The 16,735-nt window shown below is 55.5% G+C and overlaps 6 protein-coding genes across 6 annotated transcripts; 2 read left to right on the forward strand and 4 right to left on the reverse strand.

The window, feature by feature from the left end:
- Nucleotides 1-582: 582 nt before the first annotated feature.
- J4E78_010447 (uncharacterized protein) lies at nucleotides 583-1,487 on the reverse strand (the record flags this gene model as incomplete). Its single annotated transcript, XM_049371025.1, has 2 exons — nucleotides 583-890; nucleotides 938-1,487. 2 exons carry the CDS (start codon nucleotides 1,485-1,487, stop codon nucleotides 583-585), a joined length of 858 nt encoding a protein of 285 aa, XP_049217284.1.
- A 1,090-nt stretch (nucleotides 1,488-2,577) lies between these two features.
- On the forward strand, nucleotides 2,578-3,775 carry J4E78_010448 (uncharacterized protein; the record flags this gene model as incomplete). Its single annotated transcript, XM_049371026.1, has 3 exons — nucleotides 2,578-2,744; nucleotides 2,794-3,487; nucleotides 3,539-3,775. 3 exons carry the CDS (start codon nucleotides 2,578-2,580, stop codon nucleotides 3,773-3,775), a joined length of 1,098 nt encoding a protein of 365 aa, XP_049217285.1.
- Nucleotides 3,776-4,417: 642 nt separating this feature from the next.
- On the forward strand, nucleotides 4,418-7,715 carry J4E78_010449 (uncharacterized protein; the record flags this gene model as incomplete). The annotated part of the gene is made up of 5 exons (XM_049371027.1): nucleotides 4,418-5,726; nucleotides 5,780-6,131; nucleotides 6,733-7,067; nucleotides 7,119-7,186; nucleotides 7,287-7,715. 5 exons carry the CDS (start codon nucleotides 4,418-4,420, stop codon nucleotides 7,713-7,715), a joined length of 2,493 nt encoding a protein of 830 aa, XP_049217286.1.
- Nucleotides 7,716-7,857: 142 nt separating this feature from the next.
- On the reverse strand, nucleotides 7,858-8,678 carry J4E78_010450 (uncharacterized protein; the record flags this gene model as incomplete). Its single annotated transcript, XM_049371028.1, has 2 exons — nucleotides 7,858-8,207; nucleotides 8,513-8,678. 2 exons carry the CDS (start codon nucleotides 8,676-8,678, stop codon nucleotides 7,858-7,860), a joined length of 516 nt encoding a protein of 171 aa, XP_049217287.1.
- An 883-nt stretch (nucleotides 8,679-9,561) lies between these two features.
- J4E78_010451 (uncharacterized protein) lies at nucleotides 9,562-11,869 on the reverse strand (the record flags this gene model as incomplete). Its single annotated transcript, XM_049371029.1, has 3 exons — nucleotides 9,562-11,212; nucleotides 11,346-11,578; nucleotides 11,678-11,869. 3 exons carry the CDS (start codon nucleotides 11,867-11,869, stop codon nucleotides 9,562-9,564), a joined length of 2,076 nt encoding a protein of 691 aa, XP_049217288.1.
- A 3,671-nt stretch (nucleotides 11,870-15,540) lies between these two features.
- UBC11 (Ubiquitin-conjugating enzyme E2 11) lies at nucleotides 15,541-16,122 on the reverse strand (the record flags this gene model as incomplete). The annotated part of the gene is made up of 3 exons (XM_049371030.1): nucleotides 15,541-15,649; nucleotides 15,708-16,037; nucleotides 16,091-16,122. The coding sequence occupies 3 exons, from the start codon at nucleotides 16,120-16,122 to the stop codon at nucleotides 15,541-15,543; spliced, it is 471 nt and encodes a 156-aa protein (XP_049217289.1).
- Between the last annotated feature and the right edge of the window lie 613 nt (nucleotides 16,123-16,735).

Consider the following 16,735-nt stretch of genomic DNA (forward strand, 5'->3'; position numbering starts at 1 on the left):
CGCGCCAGCTACAAAACCCCGCCAAAAACTATTTCCTTGCTCCTCCAACGGCCTGCCTTGCCAACGCTGCGTTTCTTTGCACACCTACAGACACTCTTTCGAGAGCACGTCCTACCCTGCAAATGAGAAATTCGGAGTAATCTTCACTTTTTATCACGCCCACTTGTGGGCTGTACTGCTCGTAAGAGCCTGGCGTGACTCACGTCTGCATCCGGCATCAGAAAACTCAGGGCGCCAGAAAGCGCGACTTCTTGCTTCGGCGGGAGGGAGTGCGGAACTGGTGTCCCTATGGGAGTCGGTGCGAAGATTGTGTGCTTTGATCCTTCGGGTGAGAGGTGACACTGTAGTACAATACGCAGCGTACTTGACCTTGAGTAGCCTTTTGGGTGAAAGAGGGCACGGTATCATTCGATTCTGATTACTCTGGCGAGGCAGGCCGTTCACCTTTTTTTCACTATGTAAGTGCGCTTTGCGCTGTCTCCTCTGGTTCGAGGATACTGCTAATAAAACCTCATGCGAATCCAACGAAACGAAGCCCTACGACTACTGCACGATTTTCCTCTTGTCTTCTTCCTGGAGCGCCTACTCCTGCGGCTCCGATGCTACGTCCTTCTCCAGCTCATACATGATGTCTGTCCGCAACGTATACTTAGTACCCTTCACAACGTCATCGCCCGAGTGAATGAGGAAGCGATGCTGGAAGAGCAGGACACGTCCGGCCTTTGGCTCGACGTCTATACGGCTCTTCATACTGCCATTGAAGAATGTAGTGGCGCCACCCTCGAGCTGTTTCTCTCCGCTCTTCGATACCGCATCATTGAGGTAGAGGTGCAGGGTGAAGTAAGAGCGCTCGGTGCCGTCGGGCGTTTCGTAGGTCCCATCGCAATGCGCTGATCTAGTCAGCAGCTATAGTGGCAAAATGCAATGCAATACATACGTTTGAAATACTCCCCGCCGATGTACTTGAGATATCGTCCGCGTTCATTGAGTCTGGTCACCTTCCACGTCTCGCCCCGTCTCGCTGGGCCGTTGCCTGTGACATCGACCCAGTTATGCAATCGATGGATCTCAGGCACCGACGCCTCTATCCTCGCCCATAGCTTGGCCATGATCTCTTTGTTGTCCCAGATAATGCGCCCACACTTTCTCGTGTCCTCATACATAGCCTGCATGCCTCCACCAACGTTGACCAGAGCCCTTTCCCACTTGCCGTTTGTGGTCGCCTCGGCCGCTTGCACTAAAGCGTTGCACTCGTCTTCGGAGAGGACACCATCAAGTATGACAGCCCAAGACTTTTCGTCTTCTAACAGGCCAGCCTTTTTAAAATCAATTTTGGACCTGGTCAAGTTGGGCGCTGGGCCTTCGAGGAAACCATCGGGCAGTGTATATGTGGAGGGCGGAGGGCTGGGCTGGACGGATGTCCGACCTTCGTGGGTGCGAAGCAGGTCTTCCTTCAAGTCCGTGGGTAAGGTTCTGGCAGCTGCCATTGTTGATAGATATCGCACTGAAACTCGGAATGTGCGCAAAGGAAGCATGTCCTGAAATGAACTTTTAAATCAATGCGGACTATAAAGACTGCGCCGGGCTGTGAAACCAGCTGACTGCTGCCTGGAAGCCGTCGATCCATACGGGAGACATGGAGGCCACAAGGCGTCCATCGTGCATTTCCTGCATATCGCCCACAAGGAACGCGTGAAAGCTCTCAGGAGCGAATTCCTGCTCATCTTATGCCTTGGTCGCCCTGGAAGAAACAAGCAGTAGCTCCATGACGCGGGTCCCTGGCGTGGCCACGGGACGATGATCGGCGAAAAGAAAGCACAGTAGCTGGACAAGTGACTTCTAGAAATACGGCCGCCGCCTTCCGCGCTGTGTTCTCAACGTTTCACCTACCATGGGTGACAGCTGCCTTGTTACCTGTCCAGGTGCTGCTGGGTGCTGGGGTGGCAGGGACGATCACGTGGAAAGGCAGTAGCTATTCGCGGCCCTTCTCGATCCTCACAGCCTCGCGTTTCAGGCACACGGGCTGCATCCGGGCTGCATCATCATCGTCACCGCGCGCAACTGATCCACCAGCTCATCCACAGGACGCGAGTCGGACGCAGCACAGTGAAGGCAGTTTCATGTGACTTGTTGCTTCTTATCGACACCAGCGCCGTCGTGCAGTGCGCGACCAAGCCCATCGCAAGCCACTGCCGCTGCCTCCCTGCTCCGCCAACCGTCGCGCCAAGCTAGAGGTGCCGACTTCACTCCTAATTTCCCGCTGCCACGCCAGCTTCACGACGCTCCGAGGCGCTGACGCGACGCCGCAAAGCTCAATTCCCCGCGACCTGACTGACCATCGTCGCCCTGTTCCCCCCAATTACCAACACGTCGTCCCTGGCGTCGCGACCGGCCGGACCACCACGCTCGCCGCCGTTCGCTCAGCAACCACAGCACTAGCCACGCAAACACACCGCCCGCCGCCAGCCTACGCCAGACCCTGCGTCTACCGTCTATCGATACCTGCCATTCTTCACCCACCAGCGACGATCGTCGCGCGCCTCTCGTTAACACCACATCTCCCGACTCACCCCAGTCATGTCGCACCCTCAGGATGCCGGCTCTCCGGTGCCCCCAGCCCACCGCAATCGATTCCCAACGCTCTTCGAAGTCCTTAGTAGGACAACCAGGCCACCGCTGGATCTCTTTTCCTTCTACATCTACATGCGCGACCAGCAGCGCTCCGTCGACTACTTGGACTTCTGGTAAGACAATCCCATGTCTAGGCTCTGGGACTACGCTGACCACCAACAGGCTTGATGTGTCGCAACATCTGCAGCTATGCAGGCTTTACGTGCGACGGTTACACAGGAGCATGATAGAAGAAACTCCTGATCTCGAGAAAAACAGTAGGCGTTCGTCCTATTTGTTGAACAATGCTGGAGAAGGCCCTTCTAACGAGAAAGGTGACAATCTGTCTGACCAGCGCTTGTCCGCCTTTCTTCGTTCCGACCGCGGCAGCCGCAACCACTCGCCACAAAACAGTCAGGGTAGCAACCAGAGCCGAGAGTTCCCGCGTCCAAGCCTGAACTTACTAGACACTCCGGGTGATTCGAGCTCGCCCGGCCAGGACTCATCCGCCGACAACACACAGCCAAGCAGAGAGGATTTGCGCGCGTCGGCAGAGAAGATTCTGTACACGTACTTGCTCCCCGGGTCCGAGCGGGAGATAATAATTCCCCAGAGTATCCTGACCGAGGTTCAAGAGGCCATAGAAGGGCCAGAGCAGCGTGCGGATCCCGAGCTCTTTGACAGTGCCAAAGACTACGTCTTCCAAGCCATGGAGCGCGACGCATACCCAGGTTTCTTGCAGAACAAGGGCCTCGGCAACCTTGTGCCCCAGAGCATGATGCTCCGTCTCATAGTAGGACTGATCAGCTTCTTTGCGGCCATGTGGACGTCGTTCATTCTTATATTCCTTGACAAGTCAAGAAGCACGCGCTGCTGGGTATGTCACCTTTCGGTTATACGATGGAGAATCAACTAATGTTCTGCACAGATCATCCTCCCGTTCACTATCGCCATCTACCTCATCTTCACGCACCAGTACATGCTTGACCCAATCCTCGCCCTGGCTGGATTCAGCGAGTACACCTTCTTCGACTTCAACCGGATCAGGGAGCCATTCGTCAAGAAGACGCTGAACCGGCGCTCCATCACTGTCATGGTCATGTTCCTGGCTGTCACGGTAGCTGTCTGCTGCCTCTTCATCTTTGTGCCAGGCAAGCGCCTGTAAGCCAGTGCAGCTGCATGGCTTGTTTTGATACCACATGTAATGTTTGTTTATTCTTGGCGTTGTCAGAATGCGAAGCGCGGAGGGAATCAAGACCAGCGGGGACATGGAGAAGATACCCCCTCGCTTCGTCGCCATCCGACCTCCTGCAGGCTTTCCTTTGTTTTTGAGCCGATACTTGGATCGGCCATGTTCTGGTTGTGGACGGCTGTTCTCTTTCTAGAGCATGGTGTTCAGGCGTTCTCTGTGAGACGATCAATAGCGAGTTCAACTGAGATATAACCCCCACCAATTGATATTCATCTTTAGCAGCGCTCAAATGCCATGTGAAAGTAGTCAAGCGTGAGATGTATGCACCCCTGATTGACGTTTGGCGAGCCGTTAGGTGTGGAGTTGGTGCATGCACGCCAAGGCGCAATGACGTGAACCGCGGCCGGCTTTCACAACGTCGAAGTGCACCTCACGTCCAATATCGGCAGAGTACGCGCATCGCCAGTCGCGCTCTGTATAGCTCTATCGGAACCACTGCCAGCACTCTATAGCCCAACGCTCTGATCTTCCAATCGCTCGCAATCGCGACATCCGGCGTGCCAAACCTTCTTGCAGCTACAGGCACTAGCGGAGTGGATAGCAGCAACCAGCAAAATGAGCGGGCCAACAGCTAAGAGCAAGAGAGGGCCGACGGTGCTCATGACCGACAGCCGCGACGCTGCACCCCGAGCACCCCAACGACCCGGCGCAGGACAGCGACAGGCGACAGGCGCGCGCTTGATCTCGGTGGACAACATCCTGCAGTACGCCTCCGACATTCCCTCGCAGCAGCAGCGACGCGGCCCACCGGGCAACGCCAACCGCCCCATCATGCACACGCGCACCCCCAGCGGACGCCATCCGCTCGATCCCAGACTCACTGGCCGCCTGATCCCCCAGCACATGCCCACGCGCTCCAGCAAGCTCAGCGAAAAGCTCGTCCTGCTGCCCGAGACGGAGGGCCAGGAGGAGGACGAGAAGGGCGACTTTGACGACGACGAGTACGAGGGCCCGCCCACTGACGAAGACCTCGCGCGACGGACCCCCAAGGGCGGCCCAAACGACAAGAGCTATGCCGAGCGCCTGCCCAAAGCGAAGCGGACGGATAAGCTCTCGCGTGTCACGGCCTACTGCACCGCCCAGGCCTACAAGATGAAGAGCACCGCTCAGTTCGTCAAGGACACGCACAATGCGCGCACCAAGCTGTACGACGACTGCCTCTACACCGTATACCACCTCCCGCTTCTGCCCGGAAACGATGGCTACCGGGTCCGCAGTAGCCCGGCGCTCAAGAGCCCAGGCGGAAAGACGGTGCTCGACGAAGAAATCGAGCGCAACGAGCAGCGCGATCACCACGAAGGCTACTTTGGCGACGAAGAGACATACTACGTGCGCGACGACCACGAGCTCGACCAGCCCTGGGACGGCATGCACGACCGCCGAGACTCGACCGAGAACTCCAGAATCGCGCCCAATGCGCTGACCTTTGGCGAGATGTTCGTCTTCTCGTACGGTGTCGTCGTTTTCTGGAACTTCACAGAGAAGCAGGAGAAGGACATCTTGGCCGACCTCACCTTCTCCGCCGTCGCTACCGGAATCAACATCGCAAGCCGACCCTTGGCCGAGTCCGACTTCGAGACGGAAGAGTTCCATTTCGAATACAACCCCGAGATTCAGCGACCCCGCGTCTACAACGACATGATTACCCTCAAGAGCGGAGACCACATGATCAAGCTAGCCATGAGCCACGCCATCGCGCAGAGCACCAAGCTTAGTCTGTTTGAGGAGAGCATGAGCCGGACTATGCTCGCCGCGCAATACGTACCGAAGCGCTTAGCACTTACCGGAAAGTTGGGCATGAGGAGAACGGATGTAGTCAAGATGATTGGACAACTCTTCACCAGCCGTGTCGAGGTGAACCTGTGTACGTATTGAACCACCCGCTCACGAACCAGCAATTACTAACCATTCTCCCAGCATCGAATATGCTCGACACCCCAAGCTTCTTTTGGGACTCCGAACCTACCCTCCATCCACTCTACACAGCTGTCCGCGAATATCTCGAGATCAAACCCCGCATCCAAGTTCTCAACGAGCGATGTCAGGTCTTCTTAGATCTGGGCGAGATCCTCTCCGACTCCATCAGCGACAAGAAGATGACCAAGATTACGTGGATCATCATCGTACTCATTGTCCTGAGTATCTGCATAACGTGTTTGGAGGTGCTGCTCCGGTTCGCTATTCTGCAAAAGGGCAGGACTAATGTTCCAGTGGCTGGTGACTTGGAAATCAGGGCGGTAGATGGACTCAAGGGAATGGGTCCGCCCGTGTATGCTGGCCCGGGTCTACTCGCTGCGAGGAGTTTGGTTTGGTTTGGCAGCGGGGTGAAGGGTCTTTTAGTTGGTTGAGTGCATGACGTGTGATGGGGAACAGAGGGGTAATACAGATCACGAGGATATGCATCGGGTGGTTTTCCCACGGGCATCTCTAAGAAGGCGCAGTGCTATTCGGTCGCTTTTTTATCATCATTCTAGGCATCAGCGATGGGCGTTTCTGGTCGGCGCCAAGGGTTGTGTTCTTTGGTTCTACAAACTCTAGACTGGGGATACGTGTAATTCTGAAGGGTCCAATTCCAGACAAAATGCATCATCAGGCCCCTTCCTTCATCCTCCTCTCTTCTCTATCGTGATCCAGCACAGCGAAGACGTGTAATCTTCCAAGGGTCAGTTTCCAGACAAGATCAGTCGTCCACCTCTACCTGTCATGTCCCCCCTCGTCCATCGTCATCAAGACTCCCTTTCACTCCTGGACTGTATAGTTCCAACAGGTTCCATGCCAGACTGAATACATCATGAAATCCTGTCCCCTATTTTACCGTTCCGAGTATCGTGATAAAATGCCCCCATTTATATTCCACATCTCCCTCCCAGCACCTTGATCCTCCATCTCCCCATTCACATTCTCACCAGCCACCAGCCAATCATGAAATTCAACACCCCTCTTCTCAACCTCCTCACCGTAGGCGCCATCCTCATCTCCGATGCCTCCGCCCACAAAGACAAAAAGAAAGCCGCCGCGGAACTCGAGAAAGACATGACGGCCCACACCCTGGAAGCCAAAGCTGTGAACTACATGGTCTTTGTCGAGCCCCTATGGCACTTCATGGACATGTGGCATAACCATGAGGCCTCATACGGTGTTACGGGTCTGGACTGGGTGACGGATGCTTGTACAGGCGTTGATGACAGGCCGTTTAAGTGGGACTGTGAGTTAGCCGGTAGAATTGAGAGAGAGTTCTAGATCTAACGTCATGTAGTCAAACCAGCTTGTATCCGCCATGACTTTGCGTATCGAAACTTCAAGCGCCAGGGGAGGCTGGGTCATGTGAGTTATCCCTTCCTTTCCCTCCACAATCCCGCGCTGGCTTTTTTATTCTTTCTTTCCCAAAGCACAAGAGTCACAAACTAATCAAACCTCACAACAGCAAGCCCGCAAGAAAATCGACAAGAACTTCAAGGAGGACATGTACGATCAATGCAGGAAGGAAAAGCACAAACACCTGTGCCGTATTGGTGCGAAGATTTACTATGCCGGTGTGAGGGTTATGGGGAGGAGGGATCTTGTTGAACCGGAGAAGACTATGATGCATGCGACTGGAATCGCCAATGCTACCACCGAGGATACTGCTGCAATCGCTGCCATCACCGTCGACTCGCATGCTGATATTAGTGCTGAGGAGAGGGCTCAGAAGGTGTTTGAGGCTTGGATTGCGGAGCTGCGAGCGCATCCTGAGGTGCTGATGGAGATGACGGAGAGGGATCTGGAGAATGTGGAGGTGGCGCTCGATGAGGGGATCCAGGACATTGAAAAGGGTGATGAGGCGCAGGAAGAGATGGCTGCTGTTTTTCTCTGATGAGATTTGCGAGCTATTGGGACAACGCAAGCATATCCGCTGTGTCATGGTCCAAGAGATCTCTATATCTCTATCCATGTACGATGTCTACCATTCAGTAGTACCAATAGCAATACCACCCATCTACCCCACCCCTCTACGTCTACTCCTTATCCACAGCAAAAGCCTTCAAATCATCCATCGCCACACCCTTCAACGCCTTCTCATTCGTCGCCTTGAGCACCACCTTCGGCACCTTCTTATCATCCATGCCCGTCCTCGCATCAAACGCCTCCTTCCACCTGCTCACACAAAGACACCACTTGCAGCCATCCGTCAACCCCACTTGGCGCAAGTCGTTGCCCCGCGCGGCAGAGAAGTCGAGGAACTCTTTCGACACTACACCCGCGATGGCGTGGTTGCCGGCGTCCGAGGCGGGCACTTCGCAGTAACCTGAGCGCGTGAAGCCGGTTAGGGGCTGTGTCGAGTGGAGCGCGAGGGGCTGCTTGAAGACTGTGGTGTGTTAGCCGTGGTGGGCTGGTGATGGGTGTCCTTGTATATGTCTAGCATGGACATGCCGCCCGTTCATTATCAAATCGCAAACACCCGTCGCAGTGCATGAACGACGCTGAGACTGCGAAACGCGTGCCTGAAGATCCCCGAGTCCGCGACGAAACTGTTTCATGCAAATGAACACAGGATCGGGATGTCGCGTAACCGTTTGGCTGGATCCCGAACGTTGAGACTTGAGACGACCCAATGCGGGATCCCGATGTCTTGTCTACTCTTCTCCATTGAACCCATGTGATCTTACGTACCGTTTAGAGACATACTGCCAGCTTCTTCCCGTTGCTTTTCCCCGTGATTCTGCACCGGCGCTCTTTCCCACTTAATTTGCACGTCGTGAACGTGAGCGTATTCGCGTTTCGGAGCTGTTCGTGCTGAACGTGTAAAGTTGGAGAGGAGATTGCGTAGTAAGCGCATGAGTGATGAGGTAGCAGGAGCATGCGCGGTTATTAACGTGCACACAATGGTTGACGGCTTGACGGGTGGTGGTGTGCTCAAGATGGCGTCAAGAGAGCGTTAGAGCGGAGGTTTAGCGCGTAGGGCTGAATGGATGACGTTTGGCAGGGGGGTAGCTGCCGCAGATCTCGAGAGCTGCGCGATCGGCTGTTGCACCATCGTGGGCCGCGGCTGGGATCTGGGCGTTGGGCGTCTTTGCTGGGGAGCGGGCCTAGGAGCGGCGATCGGCGCGACGATCTAGAATGTGATGCCATCGCAGCTATAGATGAGTGCTTTTGATCTATCGTCCCTGACATTGGTATTCGGGGTCTTGACGTGCTGGATGTGGTATTCATGCAGACTGCGGCGATCATGTCTTTACCCAGTATGTGGCGTTAGCGGACTTCAGACAGTGTATAGGCACCACCAAGTGATCGGCATGTCTGGACAGAGTTCACATGGAGGTTTATTCATGTTGAGAAAGGTTGCATCATCTGGGATAGTATTTGGAGTGATTGAAACAGAGCTACTGCGCCATGCAATTGTTCGTAGATGACCCTTTCTGTAACCGACAGCATTAAGATATCATCGCAGTCGTGGATGTAGAGAGCGATCGTGGGCGACACGTATTGATGAATAAGGAAAGTAAAAAGTATACAAAAACACCATTTCGCAAATGCATCCGTGACCGGTCTTGCCATCCAAACGCCGCCAGTAGGAAAGATCCCAAACACCTTTTTGTGGGTATGCAATTCGCTGCCATCCTTAGGAGATCGGTAGGCCGTGGGTATATATGCAGGTTGTAATGTAGTAAGTCGTATGCGCACTAAGCGCAGCGTCGTGAGTGACGGGTAGTGTGCGGTGCTCATCGGTGCACGGCACCCGCCTTGATCTCTCTCTTCATTTCCTCGAGCTTCTTGTGCATCTTCAGGAGGTCGTTCCTCTGCGCCTCAGTCGGGGGCTTCTCCGCCTCCGTCAGCTGCCAGTACAGCTCCTCGTACTTCTTATAGTACTTCTGGAACCTCTGCGAGAGCTCGACAGTCTGTCGGAAGCTCAAGTTGGGCATGGAGGGTGAGGTGGTCGATGTGGACGAGGCGCCTGGGGATGCGCGTGGGTTGTTGTGGTGGTAGCGCGAGGCGAGGCCGGTGTCGATGTTAGCGACCTTGCGGACCTTGGGCGCGGTGGTGGGAGTGTTGGAGGAGGAAGAGTCGTCCGACTTGCGCTTCAAGGAGCTAGTACTGGAAGGGGTAGAGCCGTTGGCCTTGCCGTTGGTGTGTGAGGGGGTGTGAGTAGGAGTTGCGCGGTCGCCACTCGGCTTCTTCACAGCCAGGTTGTGGTTGTGAATGTCGCTGTCAATGTCGTTCGCCTTGCGCTTGAGCGAACGGTCAGAGTTACCACCCGACTTGGCGGGCGATGGAGCTGCCGCAAGCGCCTTGTGGACTGGGTGCGAGTCCTCGAAGTCGCTGGCATTGACAGGCGGCGAGGCGGACAGCGGCGAGGGATTCTTTGGCTTAGTGTTGATGGGCATGGTGGGCTTGAAAGGCCGGTTGGCGGGGCGGTCTCGCTGCGAATCGCGGCCACTCATCTTGGGTTTTGCGCGTGGGTTGGTGGTGCCTTCTGAAGCGGGGGCTTTCTTGTTGCGTATTTTCGAGGCGTCGGTAGCAGGTGTATTGGACTTGGAAGGTGCGACGGGGCGAGGAGTTGAGCTTGAAGGCGTCGAAGAGGCTGGGGCTGTTGCTATTGTGGGCTGCTCCTCCTTCACCTCTTTCACGCTCACTTCCTTCGCGGCCGCAGCTGCCTTCTCACGGGCCAGGTACTTCTCCTTCATGGACGACTTCGGCTTGATCTCTACGTCCTTGGCGACCTTGGGCTTCTTCTCAACTGCAGGCTTATCGGCCGCCTTCTTCGTGACTGTCTTCTTCTTGGTGAGATCAGATATCTTGTGCATTGGGGTGCTCGCTTTGGGCTTAGCTTCTGGCGCCTTCACCGTCGAACGCGACAAGCATATGCCTTGGCCTCTCTGGTCACGGGGCAGCAGGATCTGCCAGAGCTTGTCGTCCTTGGCCAGCCGCTGGCGGTCGAACGACTTGATGGCGCCATCAATGGCTTGCTGCCGGTCCTCGGCGCTCTGGTAGGGGAACTTGAACGGATTCACCTCACGGAACGACTTATCGGTCAGCTGCCACTTGTCGGCGTCGGCAGTAGAGCGCTTGGCTATCTTGGGCAGGACATCTCGGATGTTGGCCGGCGACGTCCTGCAGGTGGCGGCCAGAGAGGCCTCGGTGGCGGGCTCCCGCGCAAGGAGGTGGATGATGGGCACTCGGAGCGCGCTGACGATCACGTCATGGCTGTTGCTTGGCTGCGAGGTAGGAGCCCGCTTGTGCATGGGCGACGACGACGCGCTGAGCGATGGCGAGCCCAGCATGGAAGGAGCGAGGTGCGAAGCCTTGAAGCCCGTCGACGGGAAGCGGCGATGGGCTGGTGTGCGCCCGGGAGCAGCATCGCCGACAATGGTCCTGCAGCAATCTTTGTCAGTCCTGGTATACACAACTGGGTCTCATCATGGCAATCATCCGCGACAGGGGTGCTCGAGTCTCTCGACTTGATGCCAGAGATCGTGGGCAGCCATGGGATACCGGGGAGGCATACTTGTTGGCTTCCTTGAACTCTGATATCGCAGCCATGTTACTCCGTAGCTGCTCCAGCGCCGAGTCTACGCCTGCCGTCACGTCCTCCGCCTTGTGTACCATCAGACTGTGGTTGATCATGCCCGCGAACTCGAGGCTGTCCGGGCTGCCAGTCCCGCTGGACTTGTACAATTCGTATCGGTGGAGCTCGCTGCTGCTCTGCAGCATATGCGTCTTGTCGCCATACTTGAGTTGCTGTTGTTGTGGTTAGCCCAGCTCGTGCCAGCCCCCATTCCGGGTCGAACCACCCAGGAACACCTAGGTAGCAACACAACACCAAGCGTGCACACATACAGGAGTCCGTCCGAAGATTATCTGCGGTGATTTTCCGCTCTTGACACTGGCCAGGAGCTCGTCGACAATGTCCTGGGTAATGTCCACCTGCATGGCCTGCACAGGCGGTCGTCTGTCGTCCTTAAGTCCGGCGTCGCTATCCGGAGCCCCGACAAGGGCTATGCCGCCCGAGGGGAGCAGCGAGGTCGCCATGTTGGTGTTGTTGGCGTCTATGGAATCAAAGAGGCGGAACGAGGTGTGAAGCTCGCACCCGGATGTTGCTAGGAGAGGCAATGCATGGAGAGAGCACCCAGGCACTGAGCGAAGAGCAAGCAGTGCAGTCGGGCCCGAGGCAGAGACCCGTCACAGACGTCTCTGGCGTTTGGGTGAGGCGTTGGTAGGCTCGAGGAGGACGGAGGAACGAACAAAGGACGCTGCTCGGAGGACCGTCAGACAGGTCAGACTGTCACTGTCATAGCGCGCCCGGAATCCAGCGAGCAAGCGTGCACGGATATCAAGGTACGATGCTGAAACGATTGGTTGTCACGCACAGGATCAACGGCTGGGAGAACCAGACAATGTTGCTATAACGATGCAGTGTATTCACACGCAAAAGTGAAGGGTAGTGAGCTGGACGGAGGCCGAGCGAGTTGCGGTGTTGGGCCAGCACACATGCCTGAGAAGGCGGTGGTGCCGACAAGGGCGGTCGAGGCATAGCACGATTACGCTTCAGGGTGCCAAATCCAGCGGCGGCCCGCTTGCAAGGTACCTCGTGCTACCTCAATCTGTGGCCGCTGCAAGGCATTGCCATTCACGCCCACTGGTCCCATTTCGTTTTATTAAAACAGCATGCTCGTCACGGTACGATGCCATCATCACAGCATGCAAAAAGCGCAGAGCGACAGCTTTTGACTCGGGACTCGATCTCCAGTGCTGCGCCATATTCCAACACGCTGACCAGAGCTGCACGGTGTGCTGAGTCTGGCAAGCCTGGGCGGGTCCACCATCACTCGTGGCAGAACTGCGGGCAGCAAATGGCCTGCGTTTAAAAACGACGGGCGCGGAATTTGGGAGCCGGGTGCGCCAGGCAGGGTCGGGTATGTGCTGTACCTGTTTCGAATCCAAGCTGCCCTGTCCGTGTTTGAGACCACAGCAAGGCCATGCTTCACGTTGGCCTGCAGTTGCCTCTCCAGTATTGTCAGTGAGGCTTTCTCCATTCCCCAGGGCGCATCGCCTGACCAGAAAGATTCCTCACGGGCTGAGGCTTTCGGTTGGGGGCATCGCGTCACCCGCGCTGTCATCCGGCGCGGCGGGTTCGGTGCTGGTTAGATCAGCTTCATCGGGAGGCGCCATGACAGGGTCATCCAAGCCCGACCTATTTTGGTGCCTGCGGAACCCTCCACCGAGAGTGGGGAGCTTGCTTCCTCGAACGACTCACCTGTGGGAGCTATGGTGGAACTCTGCAAATACCAGCAGCTCTCCAAGCTTTCATCAGTGTCTCGAAACGCCTACATATTTCATCGCTGATTTCGTTGCGCTTCAAAGTTTTCATGCGAGTCATGCCACTTCCTCCAACCCCCCACCTCTAGCAGTCAGCCACACTCATGGACTACGACGAACCATTTGACCAGGCGTACGTCGGCAAGCAGGGCTGCTTCTATGATTCGTAGAATATCATCGGCTGCAGCGTCAGGCGGTATGGTGGAGACTAAATCAGAGACTAGAAGCCATCCGCGTCGGAACCTCGCGTCCGGTTCGACGGCCAGCAACAATAACCGAATGCGTGAACGAACATGTTACTCAACATGTGCATGAGTAACGACGGCTGCAGGTAGACGAGCAGCGTGTGTTCGTGGTTGCTTCTGACCTTCCCGAGCACCTGCAGCGAGACCAACGCTGACCTGCATATACAGTCCGTATCGCTCGCCAGTATTGCCCACGCAGTGTATCTAACAAACATTGCCAGCAAGCCATGCGAACAGCTGATGTCAAAGATCAATATCGATCAGCCGTCACTCCCGACCTCATCGGGTCTGCAAAGCGTCTTCCAATTTGGAGACCTTCCGTGTTCTGGAAGGCATCCGAGGTATAATATCTGCACCCCTGACCCCGTCTTTTGGCGATATTGCATTGCGAGGCCATGGCGGGGTACGTAGATGAGGTACCACAAGCTGCCGTCACAAGATCATCAAATCTCCATGGAAAGTGAGCACAACGATGTCAGTGCTATTACTTTTCGATGGGTTCGCCCCTCGTTCGTGCAACGTTTGTGTCGAAAAGCAACACTGCAAACCTGAGATCGAGACTGCATATCGCGATCCAGCCCCAAAACTTGCCTCGCCTTTGTCCAGCAACTTTCTGGGTCTGCAGATGACTGCGCCGGCAACTGGGGTAATTGAGCATTCGCCTCCCGCTTAATTCGTGCTACCCGATCAAACCGGGCGTGTTCACCATGATCGGATTTTATCCTTGACGAATGAGGCTGATACCCACTCTGCATGGAGACTTTGCTTTTCTCCGCGATTCTGCGGTACTGAAAGCCGCACATCAGTACACAACGTTGATCTAGAACTACCCCTATACTATGCAAATGTCATTAACATTGGAAAGCAAGTCCGAGCAAAAACATTCTTCACGAACACTACGTCAGCACCGTTACGGATGACCATCCTGTCACATCACAAGAGGTCCGCATCATTTCCTGGCTACGCGCGCGACGCAATACGAGGCTTCGGGAGATTGGGCGCCGGACAGAGTGGCTCCCACATGGCTGGCCACGCATCCAATGTCCGTAATTGATTGTGGTAAACCTAGAATATTAAGTCTGCCTCAACAGCCGCTGCGGAAATAATAGCGTCGCACTCAGACCTTCCCATTGCGCATCCCCGATCCGAAGGGCTTCCCAGCCTCCCAGCCACAGCACACCACCACCTCAGAAACGCCGTCATGCATAACGCCATGACCCAGACTCCATCTAATCTCCATTTAGAAGTTCATAACGCATCGCATGGCTTTGTAATCTCAGGTCGTACATTGTCAGTCCGCCATGTACGTCGTCACTACCCTGACTGGCGCAGCCTGCCTAGTTTCAGTTGTCTAGAAAGTCTAGAAAACCTGGAAGAAGCAAAATCGTGGATTGCGTGCCCTGATCGGCGAGGCGCGCGGTGATCAACTGATGTGCAGGTCGGTCAGGCCCTGGGGGACGGCGCTGGGCGCGTGGGCGTGGGCGCAAGTGCAGACTCCGAAGGTGCGGCGTGACCCCGGTCTTCGATCCCGCGTTGAGCGGCAGTGGCGTGGGGCAAGGCGATCGCGCTGCTGAGGCCGCCTGTGTTGGGCGACACCGCCATGTTTTTGCGCACACGAGCAGTAGATGATAGTTGGTTTCTGTGCTATTCTCGTGTTGGATCTGTTACTCTAACGAATTTTGTACTTCTTGTCGTACATCGAGGCGATGGCTGGGTAAGTCGGTGTTGGTGGGATAAGCAGCCACCGATGGCATGGCACTGCAACATCACTCAACAGAACAAAGACATCAAGAAGGCATGTTGTGAAACAGAGATTTGTCGTAGGTATTCGTAATTCCTGAGATCGCAACGCCACAAGACATCAAAGTCGAGTTAACGTGACCATCCTTTGACACTATCCAACGCCGTCGCAATACGAACCAATATAAAGCGCCGAGTGCAACTCCATGCCGAAGCCAAAAGTCAACCCAGCATATCAATCCTGCTTGTTATCCCAGGTGATGTCAAGAAATCGACTAAGACCTAACGCCCCGCTGAAGATGCGCAACAAACTATGCCATCAAGCAGCATACCGGGCCGATTGTCAGACGCACCGAGCCGCGAGACACTGTCAGATCCAAGTAGATGCGGCGAAGGCGCTCAGGCGTCCAGGTCTTCGGGAGCCTTGTGGCGGGCGAGGACAAGGCGCTTGTACTCGGCGGGGTCCTTGTCCCAGAGCTCTGCGGCCTGGCCGTTGAGAGGGCTTGAGCTATTACATGTCAGTACTTCGTTGTTTATGCTTTTTTAAAGACAAGTCTTTGACTCACTTGTTCGGCTCGCCCAACAAGCTCTGCAGACTCAGCAAGACAGTGGTGATGTTGTAGATGGCGCTCCACTTGTCCTTGAGGATGTCGAGACAGATGCGGCCTGAGAAGTCGACATTAGGGTGGTAGATAGGGGTCTTGTAGAGGACGGTCGGCGGCATGTAGGGGTAGTTGTTGGAGAAGTCCATGGACAGCTTGAAGACGAGGTCGGCGTAGGGGGTGTCGGCCGGGCCGTCGATAGTGGCAGTCCAGACAGTCATGTTCTCGTCATCGGGGAACGCGGTGATGCCAGGGGTGGGCTTGGTCATGATGTCCATAAGCTCCTTTTGCAGACTGAGAGAGCGTTAGTGGCAGGTCCATGGATATTGAGTAGGAGGAATACGGACCGCGCTGCGATGTTGGCGTTTGCACCGCTCATTTTGTCTATATCGAAGTTGAAGACGGGACTTTTGGTGTAGTTGCGTTGCAAGTCTGCAGAAACTACCACGGAGTCGTGAGATGCAGCGGGGCAAATAGTGTTCTGATCGTAGAGAGATTAGCAAAGCACCGGGACCGTCCGGTAGTGTGAAAGAGAGAAGAGGCTGGCGTGAATTCGGCTTCTTTGGTGCTGGTGTGCGAAAGGGTAGGAGGATGCGTGGGACGGCGTGGCTAATGCAGGCACGGCGTGGATTTGATGTTGTGTTGATTTCCCTGCGTCTGCCCGGCAACGAGGGCCCCGACACGTGCACATCCCTGCACGCGTTTCCCCGCTCACCGTCGATCACTCTCGTCCAATCAGAGCGCGCGAGGTTCGCGTTCTTTGACACAACGCCTGTGTTTCAAGACGACGCATCGTGATGGGTGAATGGTGAAGAGTAGTACTCTTCTGAAACTAATCACATCGATTCCACTCCAGAGAAATATGCGCAGCCACATGGGGCAGTGGCAAGACTATCTGCGTACAGACGATATGCCGCACTGGGACAAGTGAATTGGTGTATAGCGGAATTTGCAAAGGCATGAGGTTGTGTCAAGCATGCTGTCTAAGATGA

The sequence above is a fragment of the Alternaria triticimaculans genome, assembly GCF_023758025.1.
Source record: "Alternaria triticimaculans strain BMP 0046 chromosome Unknown scaffold_32, whole genome shotgun sequence".
In the NCBI taxonomy this organism is placed as follows: Eukaryota; Fungi; Ascomycota; class Dothideomycetes; order Pleosporales; family Pleosporaceae; genus Alternaria; species Alternaria triticimaculans.